General features: G+C 36.9%; 2 protein-coding genes across 4 annotated transcripts in view; both read left to right on the top strand.

Moving 5' to 3' along the window:
- The first annotated feature begins 964 nt into the window (after positions 1 to 964).
- On the top strand, positions 965 to 17028 carry rxrga (retinoid x receptor, gamma a). Of its 3 annotated transcripts, XM_053647280.1 has the most exons (12): positions 1100 to 1117; positions 1223 to 1317; positions 5465 to 5602; positions 7633 to 7826; positions 9393 to 9516; positions 9719 to 9898; positions 10671 to 10831; positions 12838 to 12967; positions 13172 to 13304; positions 14027 to 14118; positions 14600 to 14705; positions 16641 to 17028. In XM_053647280.1, the coding sequence occupies exons 3-12, from the start codon at positions 5578 to 5580 to the stop codon at positions 16786 to 16788; spliced, it is 1293 nt and encodes a 430-aa protein (XP_053503255.1). In that variant the 5' UTR covers positions 1100 to 1117; positions 1223 to 1317; positions 5465 to 5577; the 3' UTR covers positions 16789 to 17028. The 3 variants fall into 3 exon arrangements, with proteins under 3 accessions (XP_053503254.1, XP_053503252.1, XP_053503255.1); XM_053647279.1 differs by lacking the exon at positions 1223 to 1317 and having other exon boundaries at positions 965 to 1117; XM_053647277.1 differs by lacking the exons at positions 1223 to 1317; positions 5465 to 5602 and having other exon boundaries at positions 966 to 1117.
- Positions 17029 to 22356: 5328 nt separating this feature from the next.
- prg4a (proteoglycan 4a) overlaps positions 22357 to 27822 on the top strand; it is an 8120-nt gene continuing 2654 nt past the window's right edge. Inside the window, exons 1-8 of the mRNA XM_053647707.1 lie at positions 22357 to 22429; positions 23086 to 23202; positions 23447 to 23638; positions 24688 to 24756; positions 25070 to 25285; positions 25904 to 26089; positions 26503 to 26580; positions 27028 to 27167. Of these exons, the coding sequence (XP_053503682.1) occupies positions 22357 to 22429; positions 23086 to 23202; positions 23447 to 23638; positions 24688 to 24756; positions 25070 to 25285; positions 25904 to 26089; positions 26503 to 26580; positions 27028 to 27167 (1071 nt within the window). The remainder of the gene's footprint in view (positions 22430 to 23085; positions 23203 to 23446; positions 23639 to 24687; positions 24757 to 25069; positions 25286 to 25903; positions 26090 to 26502; positions 26581 to 27027; positions 27168 to 27822) is intronic.

Genomic DNA, 27822 nt, shown 5'->3' with positions numbered 1-27822 from the left:
GATCGGTTATTAGACAAAAACAGATCAAAAAAATGTAAAACAAGGAAACCTGTGTGTAGAGTGAAAGTCTGTACACACAGCATTTCAACTAATCAACATCTATGTAGTTTATGACATAGCATTGTGATCTGACCAGATGTTTAACAGATGTTTAACCCCCTTCAGGACCAAGCTTATAAACATTATTACTTTCCTTTTAATAACATTATGTAATTAATATCATCACATCATTATATATATATATATTTATTCTTTGGCCTGTACATTGATTTATTTGCTTGTTTGCTGATATACAGCACATACTGATGGATTTTAGATCTCACATGAATTAAAAATGTATTTAGTTAATTTTATATTACTTTCTTTCTTTCTTCATCAAATTTAACATGTTAATTAGCCAATGTCAACTTTTTATTATTTATTCATATTAATTTAATTTAACTTAGCAATTTATTAATCTATTCATCTGATTCCTTTCCTTCCTTCCGTCCTTCCTTTCTTCCTTCCTTTCTTTCTTTCTCATTTTCATTCCTAATCCGTTTTAATGTAACTAGTTGTTAATTCATATAAATTCATTTTAATTGTCTTTCTTTCTTTCTTATTATACTTATTTATTTTATTCATTCATTCACCATTTCATTTGTATTAATTAATTATGAAATTAATAATTTGTCATTCTATTAAAAAAATAATTTGTATATCTATTCATTTATCCATGTGCCATTTAATTATCTGAATATTTGTTTGTTTGTTTGTTTGATTGATTGTTTGTTTGTTTGTTTGTGCTCATCACCATTCACCATGTATTCTTTTATATGCAAATCAGTATGTGAGTGAATATTAGTTGAACAGTAGTTGTTTTGTTAATCAGTAATCCACTCTGTGTGTGTGTGTGAGTGCGTCTGCGTCTGTCAAGGACCTCCCTAGAGTGGCCCCCCTCCTCGCTGTGCTCTGTGTGTGTGTGTGTGTGTGTGTGTGTGTGCGCGCGCGCGCGCGTGTGTGAGAGCAGCAGCGGCGAATCCTCAGCAGGAGGGAGACACACAACCACCAGAGACTTAAACAGGACTCCAATTCCACCCTGGCTACCAAATGGATCATACTGAATACCTTCATCTGAGTAAGTGTTTAATGTGCTTATATTTCTCCATGAACTCACTGACTGTATCGATTTGTCTTTTTGGTTTGTCTTAATTGTATGTTACTTTATTTGCTGTCTGGATAGTTGGAGTGCACTTTGGACCAGACGGCCATAAATCCAGCACACTTGGCTCGTTTGTGTACTTGTGTCACGTGTAGTGGCCGTGCTGAAGCGTGCAGGTGATTCTGCCTCTCAGTCAGGGTCAAGGGTTGGCACTTTTATTGCTCTTCACAAATTTATGGCCTGAAACTGTTTGTTTAAGGGGTCTTCGTGGAAGGATTTCACAGCAGTATCTGTATATGTGGGGCATTTAAAATGTTTTGGAGGACATTTGTTGAAATATCAGTCAGCAGTATCAAAGATCAGGGCTTGATTGCATCACTGTGTACTGTAATCTACATGTTTATATGATAATAATATGCATTGGTTGACTCCTACATACAGTATTTCTACTAAAAAACAATAATAGTTGTTTACTTCTGGTCTGCACTGACATTACTACAGCAAACACTGATATTAATATTGTGTATGCAAATTTAAGATTGACAAAATAATACAGATTTTGCTTTTAGTGCTGAATAATTCTTATATAATTGAATTCAATAAGTTGAATTAAACAGTCATGTCCAAAAAGCCTTGGGTAAAGTATCAGAGACATGAAGATCCACAGCTGAGCACTGGCTCTATAACCGATGTCCTGGTTATAAATAATAAAAACATTACTATTAATGATGCTTTATAATATTTTTATACATCAAGTAAATATCTAGAGCTTTGCAGGGGTGTCAGCTTCCCATAGGATGCAGATGATCACATAATCACTGAACTGAGGACATGCTGGGAGGACCAAGTTTTAGAGTCACACAGAAAATTATATTTTAAAAATTCTTATTTAAAAAATAATAATATGAAGTATTATAATGTGAAGTAATGGAATCGGTCAAATGCTGAACATCATTACTGTCATTACAAGACCATTTACTCTCAAATTCTTGGGAATGTTAATGTAAGCCATTCATAAATACTCACTGATTTTGGAATACGATTTTAAAGGAATATTTTGGCCAAAAAATAATAACTTTGTGATTTAGTGAAACCATGTTTGGTAGTGCTTTGGCACTAAGACATTGAATTAAATGAAATGAAATTAAATAACGTACCCAACACTGCGCATTCCACATTGCTACATTGCTGATTATGCTCTCTCAGACTGAATTATTATTTTTATTTTTTAAACACGCTTTAATTTAAAGTGGCTTGTCATTAATTAGGGTTTTCAGAGCAGGGAAAACATCAGACTCTGTAGGACTGCTGTTAGACTTACAGGACAGCAGATGGACACTGTTGTATATTTTGTGCCAAAGTCATTGTATGGAACAATGATAATTCAGAATGTGAGAAAGGGTCCAAGTGCGCGTGGTTCATTGACATACAATCCAAAATTCAGATTGAGGAACCAGGCCAAAATCCCTGACGAATTATCTGACAAAATGGCAAGGAATTGTAATCCAAAAGATAAAGTCCAACAAAGTGACAAGCTTGAAATGCTACAAGACTTGGGCCTGTGATAATTACAAACAGATGAGTCAACTAAGTTATGATAGAGAGTGGATAGTTTTTAGGTTTTGGAACACAGGGACCTCTGGTGGTGAGTTGGGGAATGTGACTGATTAAAGACTTTATCAGGTAAATCAGGTCTCAGATGACTAGCATGACAAAAATCTTCCCTTAGAAAGGAAAAATATCTTCAGTATAAGCAGATTTATCTAATGTTTCCCAGTATGAGGATATGATAAAAGAAATAGGAGATTATTACGCCTATTTCTAGACACTGCTACTCATTTCAAAGCTTGAAATTATTCTTGTTCTTTTGGCAAAATGATCTGACAATTTATGACAAGCTAATTTAAAGTCTTGAAATAGGCATAGTAATCGTATATATGCTTCACTGAAGCAAATTCAGTATTTCTCACAATAAGAAATACTAAATATGTGACTATATCCATAATTTCCTTTTTTACTGATGTAAATTTTTCAGTTTACATACAACAGCTATAGTGAAGCACAGTAATGGTATTCCTGACTTTAGCACTAAAATTAACGGACTTCAGAACTATCGCTCTGAAGAAAGTAATTCCAGGTTCATGAATCATGTCTGTCTGAGATACTGAATATTTCAACATGTTGTAATGAAGTTTATTATTCAGGCATGCAGGTTGCTTTAGTGAAGATACACTAGCAGAGAAGATGCTGATGCTGCCACACACTCACTCACTCACTCACTCACACACACACACACACACGCGCGCGCGTGCACACACAATCATTATCTAAATGCATTAAAAGGTTTCTCAAGAAAATGTCCATATAAAGAATTATTTTAATTATAATAATAATTAAAATAATTTTAATTATTTTATTATTTTACAAACAATAAAATAAAAGCTCTCAGAGGTCACATTTGGTCACATGAGGTTACTGGAGATTTGCAAAGGATACAAACATAATTGACAGACATTATGCTTCTATTTTCGTTCTAATTTGCTGGATGTGACATTCGACTGCTGACACTCATTGACCTCTCTGTGTCTTCTGATTGGATGCAGGGACACTACGGTCTTATCTCTGGGTATTTGGATTGGATGCACTGTGTGAACTGTGACACTATCAACCCTTTTTCTGTTCAGTAATAGCTTGTAGACCCCATATGACCTTGTCTCTCTGCATTCTTATTGCTAATAGTTGTTTTATGTACTATTATTACAAAAGGTCTCAGAAAAAAATCCAAGAATGCACACATTTGATTCACAAGTGTATATTCAGCACTTTACCCTTTTGCATTTTGCAATGCTTATAAAATAAGTAATAAAAGACATAAGAAATTGAAAACATACAGTGCTGTGAAAAAGTATTTGGCTAACCCTGATTTCTTCTGTTTTTGTGCATATCTCATACTAAATCATTTTAGATCTTCAAACAAAATACAACATAAAACAAAGGCAACCTGAGTAAACACACAATACAGTTTTTATTTATTTATTTATTTATTTTATTGAAGCAAGAATAGGTTATCCAGCACCTATCACCCATGTGAAAAACTAATTGCCCCCTTAAAGTTAAAAGCTGGTTGTGCCACCTTTAGCAGCAATAACTGCATCCAAACTCTTCTGATAACTGGAGATCATTCTTTCACTTACTTCTAGGATTAGGATTTACTCCTATGCTTTGGATCATGAAATGATCAAGTTGCGCTTGAGTTTCAACTTACAGACTGAAGATTAGACATTCTCCTTTAGGATTTTCTGGCAGAGAGCAGAATTCATGTTTTCCTCAATTATTGTAAGTTGGCCAGGCCCTGAAGCAGCAAAGCATCCCCACACCATCACACTTCCACCACCATGCTTGACTGTAGGTATAATGTTCTTTTATGGAATTCTGTGTTTGGTTTACACCAGATGTAACAGGACCCCTGTCTTCCAAACAGTCCCACTTTCAACTCATCAATCCACAGAACATTCTCCCAAAAGGTTTGAGGATCATCAAGGTGTGTTTTGTTAAAATTCAGACGAGCCTTAATGTTCTTCTGGGTTAGCAGTGGTTTTCACCTCGCCACTCTTCCATGGATGCTATTTTTGCCCAGTGTCAGTCACATCTGGGAAGGTTCACTACTGTGCCGAGTTTTTTCATTTGGAGATAACGGCTCTCACTGTGGTTCTTTGGAGTCCCAGAGCCTCGGAAATAGTTTTGTAATCCATCCCAGACTGATGTCTTTCAATCACCTTCTTCCTCATCATTTCTGGAATTTCTTTCGATTTTGGCATAGTGTGTTACTCGGTAAGACTTTTAACCAATTTCATGCTGTTGAAAAAGTTCTATTTAAGTGTTGATTTGAATGAACAGGTTTGCAGTCATCCGGCCTGGTTGCGTCTAGTCCAGCTGAACCCCATTATGAATGCAGATTCATAGATTTTGGGAATTAGTAACTACGGGGCTAAATACATTTTCACACAGTCCCAGTTTGTATTGGAGAACTTTTTTGCTTCAATAAATAACATTTTCATTTCAAAACTGTATTTTGTGTTTACTCAGATTGCCTTTGTTTTATCTTAGATTTTGTTTTAATTTTGTTTTTGTTTTTTTTGTCTAACTAAACTGACATCGTTCTAGGTGTAATATGACTCGGTACCTAATGATACACACATCTAATACGCACACCTGTTAATATATAAAAATGTAATATATAAATATACTCTAGGCAGACTTTCTACTTGTGTCTCAGGCTTGCTCCTCTTCTCTTTTCCCTCTACACCTGTTCTCTTGGTGTAGCAATGTCTTCACATGGCTTTTCCTATCAGATGACACCCAGATGAGACAATCATCCTTGCCTTCCCACAATCAGAGACTCTGCTACTCAGATCAGTGCATGTCTGGCAGGCTTCATGGATGGCATCTCATCACCTAAATGTGAATATACTGTATAACAAGACCTAGCTGCTGTATATTCCTGAAAATGCATGCCATTTGCTGTCACTTTTGAGAACAAACCCATGTGTTATATGTGAGCTGAATCTTCAAATGCAGACTGAAAACATGCATCTTACTTGTGTTTGAGAGGGCTTTCCTGTCTCTTGGTGGTGTCATAGATTCAAATGATTCATCTTTCAAGTATAGACAAGAAAGAGCATTTGCTAGTTGCCATAAGAGTAAATATAAATGTAATTATAAGACTAATCTCTGTGCAAAACAATCTATCCTTCTTCTAAATGGATTCTGATTGGACAGTATCTGGTGTACAGTACCCTCGACTAATATTGGCACCCTTGGTAAATATGAGCAAAGAAGGCTGTGAAAACTTGTCTTTATTGTTGAACCTTTTGATCTTTTATTCAAATTCACTAAATTACTCTGCTCTCATGGATATCAAACAATTACAAACACAACACAGGTTTATCCAAAAAAAAATTGCTAAATATATGTGTGCAACAATTATTGCCACCACTATGAATTTATATGAGAAAAATATGTTTGAAGTATATTCCCACTAATATTTTACATTTCGTTTAGTACACCTGGGTGACCAGGAACAGGAAATTGTTCAACCATGATTTCCTGTTTCTCAGGGGTATAAATATGAGGTAACACATAGGCCAAATTCCCTTAGTCATTCATAACAATGGGTAAGACCAAGGAATATAGCTGTGATGTGCAGCAAAAGGTTGTTGAGCTTCACAAAATGGGAAGTGGCTATAAGAAAATAGCACAAGCATTGAAAATGCCCATTTCCACCATCAGGGCAATAATTAAGAAGTTACAGTCTACTGGAAATGTTATGAATCAACCTGGAAGAGGACGTGTGTCTATATTGTCTCAATGCACTGTGAAGAGGATGGTTCGAGTGGCTAAAAAATCTCTAAGGATCACAGCTGGAGAATTGCAGAAGTTAGTTGTGTCTTGGGGACAGAAAGTCTTCAAAACTACAACGTGAAGTCACCTACATCACCACAAGTTGTTTGGAAAGGTTTCAAGAAAAAAGCCTCTACACTCTTCCAAAAAACAAACAAGCGTCTTCAGTTTGCCAGACACTACTGGAACTTCAAATGGGATCGGGTTCTACGGTCATAAGAAACCAAAATAAATCTTTTTGGCAGTAAACACCAGAGGGGGTTTTGGTGCACACAGAGAGGTAGCCATATGGAAAAGTACCTCATGCCCACAGTTAAATATGGTGGTGGCTCTTTAATGTTTTGGGGCTGTTTTTCTGCCAGAGGACCTGGACAAAATCAAGGTCCTGCCATGGCCAACCCAGTTCCCTGACTTGAAACCCATAGAAAACCTGTGGGGTAAACTGAAGAGGAGAGTCCACCAGCGTGGACCTCGAAATGTGAAGGATCTGGAGAGAATCTGTATGGAGGAATGGTCTCAGATCCCTTGCCATGTATTCTCTAACTTCATCAGGCGTTATAGGAGAAGACTCAGAGCTGTTATCTTGGCAAAGGGAGGTAGCACAAAGTACTGACTAAAAGGGTGCCAATAATTGTTGCCCACCTATATTTAACAAATATATATTTTTGATAAACCTGTGTTTTGTTTGCAATTGCTTGATATCCATGAGAGCAGAGTATTTTTTATTTTTTTAACAAAAGATCAAAAGGTTAAACAATAACAAGACAATTTTTCACAACTTACTTTGCTCATATTTACCAAGGGTGCCAATATTAGTGGAGGGCACTCTGCTTGTATTATGCCTTTTCCTTTCGCAGACACCATAAATCACTCACCATTTAATGAATCATCAAAGAACTAAGGAGTCAATCCTTAGTAATATATTCTGATTGGTTAGCGCACTGACCTCTCTCTCTCTCTCTCTCTCTCTCTCTCTCTTTCTCTCTTACTCTCACTCTCTCTCTCTCTCTCTCTCTTACTCTCTCTCTCTCTCTTATGCTCTCTCTCTCTTTGTGTGTGTGTGTGTGTGTGTGTGTGTTTTCTGATTGCAGGTTCTTCAGTACAGGTTGACAACAGTCACCTGAGGCCATCCTCCCATGCACCCATCGGCTCCATGGTAACACACCTCCACCCTTCGGTCATAAGCGGTATTGCATCACCCTACGCTGTCATCACCTCCTCCTCATCATTGAGCTCAACCACTTCATCCCTGCCTAGCACACCTAACATGGGCTTCAATCCTCAGGTACCCACAAATCCCACAGGACATACAGACAGCTTTTACCCATTTTACACTTTCTTACATCTTCATGAAAAGGTTTTACGCATTTTGAAATGTGTAGTAGTCTACACTTCTAGACTAGTTCTTTTGCTACCCTCTACTGGTTCAGAACAGAGTTACACAATGACTTGCCTGCTCTGCATGTTTTTGTATTCTTGTCTGTAACACATATGATAAAACAGATCATTTTAATGTCTTCTTTGACATGGGTATGTTAAAGCAGGAAAACACTCAAATGTTCAGGGCATGGGGAACTCCAGGAGTGATTACTGTTATGTATTGGAAACTCTAAATCCGGGGTGTCAAGTAGGTCACACAAACAAAAAATCAGTTTAGTAAATCAATAACATATCAACAATTGCTCTTTATTAGCATTTAACTGAAAAGTACATTTTCAGTGCACAATTGTTATATCACCTAGAAAATATATGAACAGACTACAATTTGTTACTACTACTACTACTAATAATAATAATAATGTTTGTGTGGGTGTGTGGGTTGGTTGGGGGTGTGGGTTGGTTGGATGTGTGGGTGTGGGTTTGTGGGTGTGTAAGTTGGTTGGGTGTGTGGGTTTGTGGGTTGGTTGGGTGTGTGGATGTGTGAGTTGGTTGGGTGTGTGGGTTAGTTGGGTGTGTGTGCGGGGGGGGGGGTGTTGGGTGTGTGGGTTGGTTGGGTGTGTGGGTGTGTGAGTTGGTTGGGTGTGTGGGGGGGGTTGTTGGGTGTGTGGGTTAGGTGGGTGTGTGGGTGTGTGGGTGAGGTTGTGTGGGCTGGTTGGGTGTGTGCGTGTGAGTTGGTTGGGTGTGTGGGTGTGTGAGTTGGTTGGGGGTGTGGGTGTGTGAGTTGGTTGGGTGTGTGGGTTGGTTGGGTGTGTGTGCGGGGGGGTTGTTGGGTGTGTGGGTTGGTTGGGTGTGTGGGTGAGGTTGTGTGGGCTGGTTGGGTGTGTGGGTTTGTTGGGTGTGTGCGTGTGAGTTGGTTGGGTGTGTGGGTTGGTTGGATGTGTGGGGGTGTGGGTTCGTTGGGTGTGTGAGTTAGTTGGGTGTGTGGGTGTGTGGGTTGGTTAGGTGTGTGGGTGTGTGGGTTGGTTAGGTGTGTGGGTTGGTTGTTTGGGGGTGTGGGTTTGTTGGGTGTGTGGGTGTGTGGTTTGGGTGGGTGTGTGGGTTGGTTGGGTGTGTGGGTGTGTGGGTTGGCTGGGTGTGTGGGTGTGTGGCTGGTTGGGTGTGTGGGTTGGTTGGGTGTGTGGGTGTGTGGGTTGGGTGGTTGTGTGGGTTGGTTAGGTGTGTGGGAGTGTGGGTTGGTTGGGTGTGTGGGTGTGTGGGTTGGTTGGATGTGGGTGTGTGGGTTGGATGGGTGTGTGAGTTGGTTAGGTGTGTGGGAGTGTGGGTTGGTTGGGTGTGTGGGTTGGTTGGATGTGGGTGTGTGGGTTGGTTGGGTGTCCTGGCCAGAGGGTCATATGTTTAACACACCTACTCTAGACCAGTAATCATGAACTATGTTCCTGTAATTACTTTCTCATTTCACTGTTCCCCCTAGATGAACACCCTGGATGCCTCAAGAGATGTTAAACCTCCTGCTAACATCAGTAGCAGTTATCAGTGCCTTAGTCCAGGCTCTCTGTCCAAACACCTGTGCTCCATATGTGGAGATCGATCTTCTGGTAACCTCTGCAGTGCATATTACATCATTATATCCATCCCCATGATGGTAGTGGAAGCTAGGTGAAATTTGAATTTTGTTGCCAGTGTAGATATAAATGATTCCAGTGACTAGCATTGGGCTTACAATATACTCGTGGGATTTCAGAGTGAGTTTGAGTGACATTATAGTCCTTTCTTCTCATAAGATGTGACTCTTTCCAGGTAAACACTATGGAGTATACAGCTGTGAAGGCTGCAAGGGCTTCTTCAAGAGAACTATCCGGAAAGACCTGACATACACATGCCGGGACTGTAAGGAGTGTTTAATAGATAAGCGGCAGAGAAACCGCTGTCAGTACTGCCGCTATCAGAAATGCCTGGCAATGGGAATGAAGAGGGAAGGTGAGGCCTCTACAGACATCTGGGCAACAGTCTGAGGACTTTTACTTAAAAATCTTCCTTCAAACCTGGCTTCATGTGACAACAATTGATAAAGTAACATTTCATTTTATTTGTGATTTTCAAAAACCTTATTTAAATGCAATCCCAGGGGCTCACGGGGGCTTAATGGTTAGCATGTTTTCCTCACACCTCCAGGGTTGGGGGTTTGATTCTTGCCACTGCCCTGTGTGTGGTGTTTGCATGTTCTTCCCGTGCTGTGGGGGTTTCCTCTGGGTACTCCGGTTTCCTCTCCCAGTCCAAAGACATGCATGGTAGGCTGATTGGCATGTCCAAAGTGTCCATAGTGTGTGAATGTGTATGTGATTGTGGCCTGTGATGGATTGGCACCCCATCCAGGTTGTACCCCGCCTTGTGCTCCATGCCCCCTGGGATAGGCTCCAGGTTCCCCGCGACCCTGAAGTTTTTGCCAAGTGAAAAACACCAGTACTCACTCCAGCATTACACTTGTGTATTTTGTTGAAGTTAACATATTTATATTACAGACGTGATGTTTATATTTTTTTCTTCCTAAGAGTAAATATTGGAAACAAAATGTCCCATTGGTGACAGTCTCTTTCCCGCTGTCGTCCCCATGAGGATGGGAATGTCTGATTGTTTTGACCTTGTGGGGACATTGAATTGGAAAACTTTTTTTTTAATGATTATGTCAGGGGAAGGTCCAGACAAGGATATTAAGACAAACGTGTGTGTGTGTGTGTGTGTGTGTGTGTAGCTGTACAGGAAGAAAGGCAACGGGGTCGAGATAAAAATGACAACGAGGTTGATTCCAGCAGCGGTTTAAACGAAGAAATGCCAGTGGAGAAGATTTTAGACGCCGAATTATCCGTGGAGCCAAAAACAGACACCTACATCCAGACTAATGCAGACACCTCAGTAAGAAAACAACTCAACACCTAGTTCACTCCGTATACATAGCCTTTACACACAGGCACATTTTTGTGTCACATCTGCTAAACATAAAATTCACTCTCATTCATTAAGTAAACTTTCATATCATTCGAAATGCTCTCGTATACAGTACATCCAAAATGTTTTGTCACACTCTGCAAAAAATATCTTAGCAAGTAAAATCTTGAAAAAAGTTATCTAAGGATGCATCTCAATCAGCTCCCTAGTTCAGTAGTCATTGAAGTCATTGATCAGGAAGTCGGCCATTTTAAGGGCAGTCTCAATCACAAAATCCTTCCAGTGCACTGGAATATTCACACCCTAAAAAATCCCACAATGCACTGCAAAAACCAGGGAGCATCGATGCGCAATATGCTCCCTTACTGAAAATGATCTCATTTTCTGAAGCCTCTCAACTCAACTCAAAAAAAAAAAAAAGATGGACAAACTCTCAGCCTTCGTCTTCGTCATTTTGTTGTAGCTCTCAAATGATTTACTTATGTTAGATTTATTTACTCTATTTGATGTTCTATATACAGGTACAACTTGTTTGAATCCAATGATGACTTTTAAGTGTTTAATTATTTTTTAAAAATCCACTAGCTAGCTTACGATCCTGCTTAAAGTACCATGACAGACACACGTGAGATTAGAATGATTATAACGTATAAAGATTATAATGTCAGACATTTATCAGTCCTGCCTGTGGTTGATAAATGCCAGTGGTGATGTGAGATTTACAAGGCGAGTATGTAGTCATGTCCCTAGAAATTGTCATCAGTGTCCCAATGTGTAGTGAACCAGGGTCCTTACCAGAGTCCGAACTCGTGCACACGATATACTGATTCACGAGCAACTGAGCTGATTGAGACGCACTCCTCCTATTTCTTATTTCATTTTTTATAATATTTGTTATTATTTAACGATGGACACAAATGGTCACAGAGCAGCTTTACAGAAATATATCAATTCTGGATATAAATTAAACATTTATAAATGATTAATGTAGACATAAATATTTATAAACATACATTTATAAATGTTATTATATAGTAAATATCAGATCAGTACGGCTACTTCCAGACATATTTACTAATTTCAAGCTTAAAGTCGTCTTATTCTATGGGCAGATAATTTTGCGTCTTTCCAGAAATAAACACTTGAAATAAGCAAAAACATCTGGCAATAGAATAAGACCGTTTCAAGCATGAAATGAGTAAAACTATCTATCAATAGGCTCAATAATCATAGATTTGTTTAGAAACAATCTAATAAAGAGGAATATTAGTTGAATTTGAATATCTTCAAGATATTTTTATGTGCTAGGATATCATTTTTGCAGAGCACAAAATTCTCTTACATTCACATAAAAATATTCACATTAAAATCAGCACTCCACCTCACACACATGCACACACGCGCACACACACACACACAATATGTTAAGTTAGACACTTTAGTAAGCTTACTAACAGGCTACACTGCAAAAAATGACATCTTAGTAAGTGAAAATATCTTGAATATAGTTACATTTATCTAGTCTTTTCTATTGAAATACTGTATTACAGTAAACCAAATATAAGATTACTAAAAGCCTAACAAATTTCTGCTAATTTCATTTTTACCTAAAACATTTTTACTAATTTTAAGCTTGAAATAGTCTTGTTCTATTGGCAGATAATTTAGCTCGTTTTAAGCATTTATTTATAAAAAGAAACAAAATGATCTGTCAAAAGAACGAGAAAATGTAAAGCTTGAAATGAGTAAAAAATAATCTAGGAATAGGTTTAATAATCTTATATTTGGCTAATTATATTTGCACTTACTAAGATGGCAGTTTGTGCAGCGTACGGTCTCATTTCTTCACCGAGGGCCCTTCTGTGCCGCAGACCTCCAGTAAACAGTTAGGATATTAAATGTAGAGAATGATGATCTAGACTTTGGTTCTTTGTCACGTGTTTCTGATGAGAACGTTCTCTGGTTTCTGATAGACAAATGACCCCGTAACCAACATCTGCCAGGCAGCTGATAAACAGCTGTTCACCCTGGTGGAGTGGGCAAAACTCATCCCGCACTTCTCTCAGCTACCTCTGGATGACCAGGTCATCCTCCTGCGAGCAGGTCAGTAAACTCCTTGTGTCCACATTAACAATGGGACGACATTGTTAGGTGAGCTTTAGGTCACATGGTTAAGGACAAACTTGTTAGGTACCTCACCCCCAGTGTGTACAAACACATTTAGCTGTCCTCCTCGCTCTGCTCCATTGCTAAGTTTGTGTGTGTGTGTGTGTGTGTGTGTGTGTGTGTGTGTGTGTTTGTGTCCAGGCTGGAACGAGCTGCTCATCGCATCGTTCTCTCATCGCTCTGTGTCAGTGAAGGATGGCATTGTGTTAGGCACAGGCCTGCATGTCCACCGCAACAGTGCACACACTGCAGGAGTGGGGTCCATCTTTGACAGGTCTGATCTACAAACATACACTATTGTCCGATCTCTAATACCCAATCTATCTACTGTCTAATCTGTCTACTTTACAGTAACTTGTGTCTGATGTCTCTAAGGCCCAATTGTGTCCAGTGTATAGTATCTGGAGTGATTGCTGTTTGATTTCTAACATCTTTTTATTTTCTGGTGTCTAATCTCTCTATTTTAGACAGATATCTTGTGTATGACTCCTCTAGTAAATAAGAAATACTGTCTGACCTCCAGTGTCCGATCTTTCTAGTGTCTAATCTATAACCTCTGTTCCCTCTTGTATCTGATCCATTGTGTCTGATTTTAGTGCTTGATCTTTCTAGTAGCTAATCTCTAATGTTGGTCAAATTTCTCTAATATTTGATCTCTGATTAATAGTGTCTGATCTCTTACATCTGATTTCTTACATCTGATCTCAAGTGTCTCATGTCTGTTCTTAAAAGTCTGGATTCTCTAGTAACTGATCTCTCTAATGTCTGAACTCCTATGTCCATTTTTTCTAATAATGGATATCTAATGTCTGATTTCTCAAGTGTCTGGTCTATAGTGTCTAATCTCTCTAGTGTCTGATGCGTTTGCGCTCTGGTGTCTAATCTCTCTAGTGTCTGTGTCTCAACTCTAGTGTCTAATCCCTCTAATGTCTGATGGGTTTGAGCACTTGTAGTGTCTGATCTCTCCAGAGTCTGATCTGATTGCTGTATCTGCAGGGTTCTTTCTGAGCTGGTGTCTAAAATGAAGGACATGCAGATGGATAAGACGGAGCTCGGCTGCCTCAGAGCCATCGTTCTCTTCAACCCAGGTAGCACTTTAACCTAAACAACTCTAAACTCTGTTTACATTCAGCTTAATAATCTTTTACTAATCGGATTAATGGCGCAAAACATAATAATAAAAATAAAAACCCTTTTCACACCTAAATCAGAATAAACCCACAGTAAATCTGCCTGAATAAAATTATATATTTGAATGAATTAATTCAATATTCGTTTAATAATCTGATCAATAGAAAAATAATTACCATATGAACACTTAAGTATGATTACTTTGATAATTGTAGTATTTGCATACATTTTGCCTGTGTTTATGTCACAACCCATGCTGACCACCATGGTGCCTGTAAACCTGTGAAAGTAATCTTACACCTATGACAAGATTTTAATGTAATTGTGTGTAAGAATATCTGGAGCACATTTACATTTTCATCAGGAATGCTAATATATATGTAACGTAGGAGGCTACATGTTTTGTTGACTTTGCTGAATTGCTGAATCTGACCATAGATGCCAAAGGTTTATCCAGTCCATCTGAGGTAGAGGCACTGAGGGAAAAAGTTTATGCCTCACTGGAGTCATACACCAAGCACAAATATCCAGACCAGCCAGGCAGGTGAGACTCATATCCACTGGCATTAATAATAATAATAATAATAATAATAATGTACATTTCTAAACTCAAAGAGCATGGTTTTTAAAATTTGTGCATTTTTAGCATTGACAATCTTTTATAATTTTGCATTTGATTGTGCATGGGTGTGTGTGTGTGTGTTTGAGAAAAATGAGCTTTTGCCCCTCAAAAAATAAGTCTGTTATTCTAAACTTCAAAGTAGATGACAACACGTCTATGAAGTGTTTATGCGCGGGAGGGTTTGTTTGAACTGCAGACAGTGTGTTAAACTGCTATTCGCAGACACAGAAGTGTGTTTGATCTCTTTCCCTGGTTTATTTAACCCCTTACAATCGATTACACGTGTAATCAGTTGAAGCTTATATTGTTCCATAAGTACAGTAAAATGAGTAGGTGTGTAGTGATGAGAGTGAAGGACGTCAGTGGAGTCCAGAATATCCTGAATAAGGTGGTGAAATTTATGTACGTGGTCATTTATGTGTAGTGGATGATGATCAGTTGATGATTATTGATTAAGAATACATACAGTAATTTACTGCTGAGAAACCAGCTGAATATCCTGTTTTCACACCTTTTATTTTGTTTGATTTGACTGTTAATTGTTATGGTCATTTTTTAATCAGACAGACAGACAGATAAATAGATAGAGCCCCCTCTGAAAGTATTGGAACATCAAGGCCAATTCTATTGTTTTCACTATACATTTGGGTTTGAGTTCAAAAGAATTTCAGCTTTCATTTCCTCCTGTTCACATCTAGATGTGTTAAACAACTTAAAACAGTGCATGGAAAAAGTGGAAGATTTTAGGCTGGCCGAGTCACCAGACCGTAACCCAATTGAGCATGCATTTCACCTCCTGAAGAGGAGACTGAAGGGAGAAACCCCCCAAAACAAACAACAACTGAAACAGGCTGCGGTACAAAGCCTGAAAAAGCCTCACAAAGAAAAATGTAGCAGTCTGGTGATGACTTTAAATTCTGTTCCTATACTTTTGATCACCTAAAAATTGGGTGGTCTGCCACCAAAGGTGCCATGTTTTAAGTTGGCACCTTACATCTAGATGTAAATATGGAAGGAAATGAAAGCTGAAATTCATCTCATGTTCTTTTGAACTTAAACCCAAATGTCTTAAATGTAGAGTGAAATCAATAGAATTGGCCTTGCGGTTTGATTGATTGATCACTTTATTCATCCCAGAGGGATATTCATATATTACAGCCGCACAGATAGTTTGAAAGTATACTAGGAGTAATTTAGCATTATAAATGAAATAAAGTAAGAGTAAGCATTGTTTATTAAAATAACATATCCATTGTTTTACTCTCCATATTTCGTCATTTCTTCAGCTATAAATATGTGTACAGAAATATACATAAAATACATGTATATAAATATGCATATGTATAAATAATGAGTTAACGCATATCAAACAGTCATATCAAACATACAGTGTCAAACACTATATATATATATATATATATATATATATATATATATATATATATATATATATATAAAGACAAAAAACAAAGAAACAAAAAAATTCCACAAAACCTGGCCAAATAAATAAGTAGCTGATTAAATAGGTAAGTAATAAGTAATAAATTATTAATAAGTAACTAAATAAATAAGTAAGTACATAAGTAAAAGCAAGTAAATAAATATCACTTTTACTGTTCCTACCTCTTTCACAAAATAGAGATAAACAGTTTACCTTTATATTAGTAAAAAATGATGAAACGTTGTTACTAATACTAAGTATTACAACTTGACGAAATTGTGGTTTTGTTTCCTGATAAACACACACACTCTATATATATATAATATATATATATATATATATATATATATATATATATATATATATATATATATATATATATATATACCTTGCTGTATGTGTACTCTTTGCTGCAGGTTTGCGAAGCTCCTGCTGCGTCTTCCTGCTCTTCGCTCCATTGGCCTCAAGTGTCTCGAGCATCTTTTCTTCTTTAAGCTCATCGGTGATACTCCAATAGACACGTTCCTCATGGAGATGCTGGAAGCTCCACACCAAATCACGTGATGCTAATTATGCCCTTTACCTTGTAAATATCCACCTCTTTACCCTGATCTTCTTTTATACTACATTTTAAACAAAGGACATTTTAATTGTTATTAACCAAAAAGCTGAGTATTAATGTTAATTTTGTACATAGATTTCGCCACTGATGTAGTACAAAGTGATTCTGTTCACTGTGAAATTGTGTAAACTGCCAACATGTATTTTGTAATGTTATGTAAAAAGAATAAAAACAATTTAAAATAGCATTATCCAGCATTTTCTGTATACGTATTGAGGACTGTTTTCTTTGTTTTTAATTTTTTTTCTTGCCATGTTTTTAAAGCCATATTTCCACATTCAAAGGATGTGATGGCTAAGATCAGATATTTTTCTCCTTTTTTTCATTAGTGGTTTAAATTTTAGAGAAACAGTGATTAAAAAAAAACAACAACAATACCTTTTTGGACACAGTATATTTTTTCCCCACAGATGAAATAAAAAGGTCACCTGAAATTAACTTCACATTGTTATGCTCGGGTTACTGTATGTATGGAGTTTCACATGTTTTCATGGGTTTCCTCTGGGTTCTCTGGTGTTCTGCCACTTTTCAACAAATGCCAGTAGACTGGCTTCTCAAAATTGTCCCTAGGTGTGAATGAGTGTGTGTGTGTGTGTGTGTGTGTGTGTGTGTGTGCACGGTGTGTCTGCATACAACATAATGTAATTTCATCTTCATCTTAACATTTCTGTAGAAGTAACATTTCTGTCAGTTTGTAGCTATACAATACATACAATATTCATTATTTCAAATGTTTTTAATAGATAAATTGCCTTTTCTTGCTTAATATGGCTTCTTTAAATGTTCTTTAAGCAAAAATCCCTTTGTGGATAAGATTGGAAACCCGTGCCTTAACAGATGTGTCTCGTGTTCATCAGACTGATGGACTGACCGAGCAGTTGAACATGTGTTTAAGTAAACAAAGGGAAATAGTAGACAGTAGCCACATGTCTGGACTGCAGCATTTGGCTGCGTTAAAGCTCATAACTATAACAGACGGTTTTAATAATCAGAACAATGCGCTCCTTGGTGTGACGCACCACATTTTCATTAGAAAGACATTACCTCAGCAAAGGCAATATCCCACAAAGCGGATGTCTTCCCTCACATGTACTTTTATTCTTCACACGCACTCTTTTTATTGCACCAGTAAAAAATACTATTACATCATTATAAAGCTGTGTCATTTGAGAAACACAAAAAACAATGTTTCATTTAGGCAACTGTTTTATACATATCGGTTAATGACACCAATAAGGTTATTAATATACCCTCATCTACTTTCACTTTTTGTAGATATAATGAGTCCTTAAGAGAAATAGAATGAGACAAAAATGAAATATGATATTTTTCTGAGATTAGTTAAAACAGAGGCAAAGGCGACACTCGGCATCTCTTGACCACAAGGCAAACACTTCACACACTTTTTTCTCTAATATTATTGCACAATTTATATATATTTTGTATTTTAAAAAATAGGGAAAAAACAAACAAACAATAAAATAGGAATTGTGGCATGTGCAAAGGTTTAGACACACTAATAAGTCAGTACTCATTAGTAACGTCTCCCTTCTCCCAGATATCACAGCTTGCAAACACTCTTGTACCTCATTAGGAGACTTTCTATTCCATTTTACTGAATTCCTAGCAGAAGACTTCCAGTTCTGAGTCTTGGACCATCTTGTATGCATAGCATGCTAATATCTACTTAAATATTTTCAGTGATGTTAAAGGCAGGCCTTTCTTGAAGTAGTTCATTGTGGATTTTAAGATATGTTTTGGATCGTTGTCATGTTGTAGATCTCTTTTTAGCTTCAGTTTCCTGACTGACTGACTGACTGTGTGCGAATATCCCTACTATCCTACTACAGAGTATGCAAAAAGCAGTACGCCAAAGCAGCAGTATGTCCAAATTCTCAGTATTTATAAAACAGTAGGTGAGAAATACACGAGTGATCTGCTGCGTCCACTGAGATTCTGCAGTATGGAACCTCTGGACACTGTGGATACTGCGCTATCCCATGAGGTAATGCAGAAGAACTGCCAGAATCCACGTCGCATCCAGATTGTATTCATGCTTACCAGTACTGTATCAATGGCCAAGTAGTAAGTACTGAATCGAATGCAGTAGGTACTGTCACAGAATGCGATTTCAGACACAGCCACTGTGTAACATTTTCCTTCTAAAATTTGCTGGAATCTATTCCTCCATCTACCCATACAAAATTACCTGTGTGCTGTTACACAACCCCTAAGCATAATAGATCCATCCCAATGCTGAACAGTTGGCAAGATGTTTGTTTCATCAAATGTTGCGTCTTTTTATCTCCAAACATACCTTTGGTGATTGTGGCCAAAGACTCCCAGGTTTATTTCTTAATTCACTTGTTTCCAAAATGCCCCTGCCTTATCTCGATATTGTTTTGCATACATCAATGGTGACGTTTGTGATGAGGTCACATGTAAGGTTTCTTTCTGATGACTCTTCCATGCAGTTCACGTTTGTGCAAGCAATGCCGCAGAGTAGAGCTGTGCACCACTACGTCTGTGTTAACTAAGACTTCTTGCAGGTCCTTAGTTTCATATAAATGTTTTTCTTTGCTTTTCTGTACAGCATACGGGCATACAGTTTTACCTGAGAGACTACTTGGTTCTCTAGATCTTGCCTTGACTTCCACAGATCCTCTTAACTGTCATTTCTTAATGACATTTCAGACAGTAGAATTGTGAGCTGGAAGTTCTTTCATATCGTTTTATAGCTTTCCTTTGCTTTGTAGGCATCAATTAGCTTCATTTTCAGATCCTCAGTCAGCTGTGTAGAGGTGCCCATGGTTGAGAAGTGTTAGTGCACAGTTTTTAAAAATATGTGCAAAAATATGTGCAAAATGATTTTTTTTTATTATTATTATTTTTTTTTTTACCTTTTTAGATATCTGATTGACATTGATTTAATGTCTAGCAAATCACATTTAGACAAAACCTTGGTTGTGTGATCTGGTAGAGGGTTCAACAGCAATCAGAAGGCTTTTGGATTTTATTGGCAATTAGTTTAACTGTGTGCATTGAAAATGGCTGTAGGTGTTTGTTTTTTCCAGAAAGGTAGAAGTTTAAAACAAAGACCCTTGTCTGACTTTAAATCTAATGCCACATAAGAACCAATAAAATCATTTAAATGAGGATTTAAATAAACACTTTAGGATTGATAGAGTGAGCACATCTGTGTGAGTGGGTGACAAAAGCTTTCTTCAGGCCCACAGCATTCAGTTTTACCTCAACAATGTGAACAGGACTGAAGCAAAGATGGAGGTCAGCGGAATATGATTGTAAAATATAAGGTCAGGGTGGGGAATAAAACCGTTCTCACCACACAATGTGAGTCTGATCTTTGAAGGTCATTTGAAGGATCCTAGAGAGTGCTTACTCATGTGAATTGGAGACACTTATTAAACTGACCAGGATTGCGCATGCAGGCTCGTAATTCGTGTGTAAATTCAGCTTTACTGTCCTAGCGATACTAATGACAGGAAAATGTGAAAGTTTTCAGACTGTGTGACATTTTGCTTATTTTCATGACATCAGATTACATGCAAAATTGAATTGATGCAAAAGTATTAGAGCTAGGGTGTAGAGATAATATTAGCATTTCTGGAAATTTCTGCAAAACCCCTTAATAATAGTAATGCAATGTGTGTGAGTGCATATGGCATATCTAAGAGTTTTGACCTCGTGAGGACAAGTGGCTATTCCCCACAATAAAATTCATTCATTCATTCATTAACCATAATGTTTTCCTTGATAGAGTTTGCTTGCTGAGGTTAAATTTTGGATTATATTTAGGTGTAGCATATCATTAATTAGCTTTAATTATTATGTCAGTGAAAGGTCCTCAAGGATGAAGTAACACAAATGTGCGTGTGTGTGTGTGTAGGAGGCCAGTCTCTGCATCACTGTGGTTTAATCAGACTGTGGTGGTTAATTACACAATGTCCTGGTCCAGTTGAGAAATCCAGCTGCTCGGTGCTATATAAGAGACAAAAGTGCAGCAGAAAGAAACATTCTGAGTTCGAAAGATCACCTGCAGGTAAGATCTAAGCCTTATCTACATTATCTAGTTAGTCAGTGAATATACTGTACCAGTTAAAAATGTGTGCAGATCTGATTTTACATTTAATGTTAAAGAGATTCTGATGAGTTGATGAGAGTTGATGGCTGTAGAGGAATTTATTTCTGAAATAAAACATTTAAAAAATTTTTTTATATCTATAATATAACAAATACAAACAACATAACAATTAGTTTTCATTTAGAAGGTAACATTTTATATATATATATATATATATATATATATATATATATATATATATATATATATATATATATTAGACATTAAATTCATAGCTTATAAGTTATAAATTACTGATTACAGTAAAATAATAAAGTAATACATCAGGTTTTTTTTTGCCAACTTTAAATACTTATTAGTGCTTTATTTATTTTATATTCTCATATTCTTACTTTAAAATTTAGGTGTTGTCTATGTTCTTAACAGCTACTGTTTGAGCAGAAGATTAATTATGTATTATTAATATTATAAATAATGATAGTATATAGTATAAATGATAGTAACACTAATTGTGCTCTTAATATATTACTTCATATTATCAATATTGTTAACACTTTATTTACATAATGGGTAACATACATGTCCAGACAGAATGGATCTTAAAGAAGCACAGATAAAGCTTGCAATATAAGATAAGAAAATGAGAACATAAAAGACTAATTAGCTATTAACGTTTTATTATCTGCACACTTAGCTCTGAATTTATGTGTGATATGTGAACCCCTACACCTAATACAAATGGTTCAATCTAAACCACTTTAAGGTTCTTTGATGGTCCCAGTGGTTAAACACATAAATGTTTTATATAGAACTCTGTAACACAGGCATCTAAGAAGCATAAACCATCCAAAGAACCTTTGCAGAAGCTTTGCAGAACCTTTTTTTGTACCATTTTTGGTGCATTGAAAATTTTTTATGTAAAGTTTATATATAAAAAACTATATATATATATATATATATATATATATATATATATATATATATATATATATATATATATATATATATATATATATATATATATATATAAATGTATTGCACAGTAGTAAAATCATTAATGACTTCGTGACTTCTTTAAAAGCTGTGAAATCTAAAATAAAATGTTATATCATTTTTTAAAAATCACTATGCTATATACAGTATGTTATTTCATAGTTTTGAGGTCTTTTGGTATATTTTTTTGGCCAGTTTTGGTATATGCCTTAGCTTCCTAGAGGATGTTTCAGGCAAATTCCTTTAGAATAGCTTTAAAGCTAGAAACTTGATGTACTTCTCTGTAATTTGAATACGCCTGTATTTAATACTGAAGTTCACTGATGTAATATTTGCCTAATTTCTTAGATTTTGCTGTTTGGATCATTCAGTGCTGAAAGTGAACAGGTTGAAACCAAGTGTTTGGAGAGTTATGATGGCTGCATGGACTCTGATTTCCTCTGTGCTGCTGATAGCGTGCATGCTGCTGCAGCTTTGTGCCACTCAAAGTCAGTCACATTCTTCACATAGTAGCACACTGTCTCACATTATTTACCTTTTCAACTTTTTTTTTATTTTTCTGACAACAGGCCATTTTTTTTTTTTTTTTTAGAGTTTGTCTTTCTGTCATGAGCATTTATCAAGGAAAGTAAATGGCAGTAGTACTGTATGTAGTTTTTGCCTTTACATGGAGTACTCCATCTGTTTTTATCTAAAACATTAATACACATTCGATTCCTTATTTCCACTTTGGATTATTTCTTCTTTCTTTATTAATTTATTAAGCTGAGACATTTATTTTAGATTTTTAAATAGACAATACTTCATAAAAAAAAACGTAATCTTAAGGGTCCTTTAGTTTGTTTCTTCGCATTTCCACATAAGAAAGGGTTACATGTACAACTTTAGGAAATAGCTTTAGGAAGCTATTTGAGGAATTTAATTTTCATTGTCCTGATACTGACTCCTTTAGTACATTCGTCTATACACTTCTATAGAATACTGATATTAGTGAAGAATATCTATTTTTGAGAAATATAATTTGACAGTACTTTTGATAATTGTTGAAAAAAAAAAAACATTTTTTGATAGTGCTCTCATGACCTTTTTGGACGGCAGTGTGAGAGGCAGGTGTGTTCAGGGTGTGTTTGATGTTTTTATGTAGCGAGCTGCAGGGGGCGATGTGGAGAGCCGTTCTCACGTGGGAAGATCTGTACCTGCGATAATGACTGTCTCACTTACAATGAATGCTGCAAGGACTACGAGGAAGTCTGTACCTACCGTAAGACAGATTTAGTCTCATTCCCATCTCATAAACACTGTGTCCTTCATGACTCTTTACATAAATCAACTCTTTATTGGATGTCCAAGACAACTATGTGAGCTAGGATCCAGTCCAGGCGCATCACAGAGTCACTGAACTCTTGAGGGTTAAAATTCTTGCTCAGAGGCTCTACAGTGGCTCTCTGGAAGTCCTGAGAGTTGTGATGAAGATGAGGGTAAACTGGTGTGCTGTCATTTCCCAGGTGGCTCATGCAGGGGTCGGTGCCAGGAAGCTTTCAGGAGAGGGAGGGAGTGTGAGTGTGACCCTGACTGCACCCTCTACAACTCTTGCTGTCCTGACTACAACACACACTGCGGTATGGATTTTATAGCAATAACATTCTTTAACTATTTAATCTTCATCTCAGTGATGCTCTGTATAAACACTACAGGTAAAAATTGACCCCAAAAACTCTCTCTATGCTTAAGGATCCTCCTGATGGCAGACTGGAAGACATACAAACAGCAGTTATTTTAACACTTATTATGTGTTACTTATGGTTGTTTTAAGTTCAAATGCTTGGCACTGGCATGTGACCCTCATGGATACATCTTTTGGACCTTTAGTAAGAGGAATGTTGTAGAAGAACTTTATTGGTGTTAATAGTTATGTCTCTGAAGGTGCATTAATGTTGTATTGCAAAAAAAAGTAGCAAATTAAATATAGCTTTCATTTGTCTTATTATGAAACACCTTTTATTTTATTAACTTTTTTATTTCAGATATGAATTACAGCGCACCAGAAGTTAGGATCAACAAAAAGTCAGGAGGTGCAGTATAATTTTAATATTGTATTGTTAATCAGTTTTAATGAATTCCACTTAACAACTAGCAACAGATATGTACACTAAACAGCATTTCCTGTTAGAAATTCAGTGAAGTGTATTTAATAATGATCATATTATGAATAACTATTACATCCCAAGTGTATAGAATGTAATTGTGCTATTATTATTATTATTATTATTATTATTATTATTATTATTATTATTGTGTAATGATTTGTATATAATAATCTTAAAATGTAACTTAATGTTTTGCGCAAAATAAGTTAAGAACAATTAATATTAGACTCCAAAAGGTTTGTAGTTGAATACATGGGTATACAGAGTAAAATAAATTTACACTCAGCCAAGTTTATAAAGTACACTTACTTACTATATACAGTGACTAATAAACCCGGCAACTCAGTTCGATATAAAATACAAAATGAATGAAATTAAATGAGAAAAATTTAACTCATCAAACAACTGCTCACTATCACACAATCAGATAAACCTCCTTCCCAGTATTGCACACATTAAAATGTAGATGATATATACAGCTCCTAACATGTTGTGTCATTCCCTCTATTCCATTCAACAATGTTTATTCATTTGTATTCATAAGTATTTCTTTATCAGAGGGTATAATTAATGATTTTATTGTCTCGGTGTGTATTTAGCTTGTGCTGATGGCAGTTTCAGATCAGCACTCCCTCACGGTCAAGACACTCCAGATGCCATTGTAGACGGTGAGTTTCAGCTCCATGGACAATTGGAATCCCAGAGCGCTGTATGAATGTGATAAAATAACTGAGGACGATTTGCACTGTTGTTCGGAGAGTGCCCGAAATACACTGTTACCTCTTCATCTGTGTCACATACCACTGTGGGATGAGACAGAACTCTTGTTTGATGTGAGAGGCATGATATGATGTAGAGCTTACATCTGGGCCACATTTGGCTCAAAATCGGTTGCATTTTGTTATTCTTTGAAAAAGGACAACTGGCTCACTTGCCATTGCTACAATTGACCATTATGCACCTAAACTTGGCCTTAAAACCTCTACAATCTGGGTATCCTGGGGGAGCTGTCACAAGAATCAGATACCAACTGCTTATCAAACAGTTATATTCTCATGGTTTTTTTTTTTTTTTTTCCCACAGGAGGCAGTTTTGTGGAGCTACTGCCACTGACTGAAGATCTAGCATCACATCTTCCTGCCGATGCTAATCTTCACCTCACTCTTCCTCCTGCAATCCCTGTGGAAAACACAGCAGGTAAGACTCCAGATCAGTCCAGGTCCATCTCTAAACAGGCTTCTTCATTTAAAAAATAGAATCTTATGAAGTTGTGTTGAGCACCATTTACTGAGACGAATGCTCAGTTAGAACAGATAGTGATGGAGATGAGATGATGCTTCATAAAGCGCTGAAGCTTTCCAGACAAAACTTGAAAAATGGTGCATTTCTCAGTTGTTCATTAGTTTTCGATGACTGTGTGTGTAAAGCCAAAAAGAATTAAACTACTTATAAAGCTACAGCAGACAAAGCATTTCATAAAAGTGTATTATTTACAATAGACTAAACATGCACTTTAACTACCACATATTCCACTGTCTCTTATTAAACTTGGTTTGAAGACCATTATATTAATATTCGCTTTAATATTCGCTTTAATATTCTTTAAAACAGTCCCACTCTAGGTCTTTAGTGTCCTAGTCTTGGCGGTTAGCTCTGATTTCATTCGGTGGCTACACAGACTACCTCTGTGTCAGCCATGACACAGCCATACACAGACTCCTTCCAGTCAGAGCTGAAGTGTGAGGTGTTAGGCTGGAGAACACAAAAGTCTCAAGTGATTTGATCTGTAGCTGTTGTTCTCTGTATTAACTTCAGGCCCAGCCCATGCTGGAGCTTCCTCTCCTGGAGAACCTCTCGCAGATGTCCAGGTTTCCATCTCCATCAGTGGTCAAGCAAGTGAAGTCCCTAATCAACCCTCTGGTGTCTCTGAGCTTCTTGCTGGAAGACCGAGCACACTGACGGACATAGCGCAGGCTCTGGAGGCCGCAAGCACAGCAGGACAGCCACGTAAGGAATGCACCTCAATCAGAGCTACGATGTGTGGCATCACAGTCTGTAGTGTTTTTTAGAAACATGTAATGGGCTGGTTATCATTCTTCAAGCTTATTTAAAAGCATATAAAGCTAAAGGTTGTACAGACACCGCCAGCTTGATTATAATGAAAATAGGTTTGTGTCTGCAGTTATTCTATGTTTAAGTACACTACCAGTAGCTGGTTCATCATTTATCCAAAACTATACTTTAACCCTTTCTCATAGTATGCTGGCCTTTTATTCCACCAGCGGACTGGAAATGCTACTTATCTGACATATTTAATCAGTATAAACAAATGAATTATTTTAGAAAAAAAGGAAAATGGACCTCTATTATGTCTACATTAATTCTGTAAATTTCTCTGTTAAAAGACCAGAACTCTAGCCCTGACCTCTGCAATGGCCTCCCGATCAACGGTGTCACTTCACCATTCAATGGTTCCATCATTGTTTTCCAAGGTAATTAACCCTAATTTCAATCCAGCATTTTCTGTTCAGTACTTAGCATTTTTCCCCTATTGACCAAGACCAGCACTTCAGCTTTTATAGCAACACGAATGTAACATTTAGCCCTTCCCATATTTGAGTATATTCCTAATGGAAGGTGTGTGTGTGTAAATAAAATATACGACTCTTAGAGAATATGACAAAACTTCATCTTTCAGATGACTAATTACTACCTTTACTTATTTGTATTATAAATAATACTTTTATTTTTATTTTACTTTACTCTCTGGGCCAAAATGGCCTGAACATAATGTCTGAACATAATGTCTACATAGAAATGTAATTAATAAAAATGATTCTCATATTGAGTAGAGTAAAACGTTTGACCGAAACAGAACAGTAGGTTAATCCCGTTCATAAAAAATACTGCTGTGTTTTGATTCGCTCCTTCATTCTCAGGTCATTTTTTCTGGATGCTGGACCCCAAGACCAGAGCAGCCGGTCCTGCTCGTAGTATTACAGCAGACCTGGGCATTCCCTCGCCCATCGACACGGCCTTCACTCGCTGCAACTGCGAGGGCAAGACCTACATTATCAAGGTCTTTGGTTTTATTTCAGAGCCCCTAGTTTATAAGGGTGTCAAACTTTGCTTCTGGGGGTTCAAACACAGTTGGTGATTTCCCTAATTAAAAGCACTTGATTCAGCTCCTCAGGTAATTATTAGGTTAAGTACATTTATTGGATTTGGCAGACACCTTTATCCAGAGCAACTTACATTTATCTCATTTATACAAGTGAGCAGTTAAGGGCCTTGCTCAAGGGCCCAGCAGTGTCAGCTTGGCAATGCTGGGATTTGAACTCATGGCTTTCTGATCCGTAGTCCAAAATCTTAACCGTTGAGCTACCACTGCTCTGGGGTGTCTGCCAAATACCAAAAAGCAGGTTTGTTGAACAGGATCATCACTAAACTGTGCTAAACTGCAGCTTTCCATGATCAAAGTTTAACAAGCCTAATTAAAAAAATATATATGAAATCAGTTTCTGAATTATTTGCACCCTTCACAGGAAAAAAAAAAAACACCCAAAAGGCAATAACATTCCATCTTGTGTAATGCTTATTTTTAATAAATAAGTCCATCAACTGTGTTATAAGATTAGGCAATTAGGATTAGATGAAAATGATATACTGTAATATGTTCAAATTTCTCAGCTTGCCTTTAGCACTTATCAGAGTTTATATGGACTAACACCTAA

The sequence above is a fragment of the Ictalurus furcatus genome, chromosome 17, assembly GCF_023375685.1.
Source record: "Ictalurus furcatus strain D&B chromosome 17, Billie_1.0, whole genome shotgun sequence".
Taxonomy (NCBI): domain Eukaryota; kingdom Metazoa; phylum Chordata; class Actinopteri; order Siluriformes; family Ictaluridae; genus Ictalurus; species Ictalurus furcatus.
This window is presented reverse-complemented; position numbering and strand designations above follow the sequence as displayed.

Coding starts and splice junctions, on each gene's coding strand:
- rxrga (XM_053647277.1), top strand. CDS start 1,090: ATGGATCATACTGAATACCTTCATCTGA. Junction 1,118..7,632: donor TACTGAATACCTTCATCTGA/GTAAGTGTTTAA, acceptor TTCTGATTGCAG/GTTCTTCAGTACAGGTTGAC. Junction 14,706..16,640: donor TATCCAGACCAGCCAGGCAG/GTGAGACTCATA, acceptor TCTTTGCTGCAG/GTTTGCGAAGCTCCTGCTGC.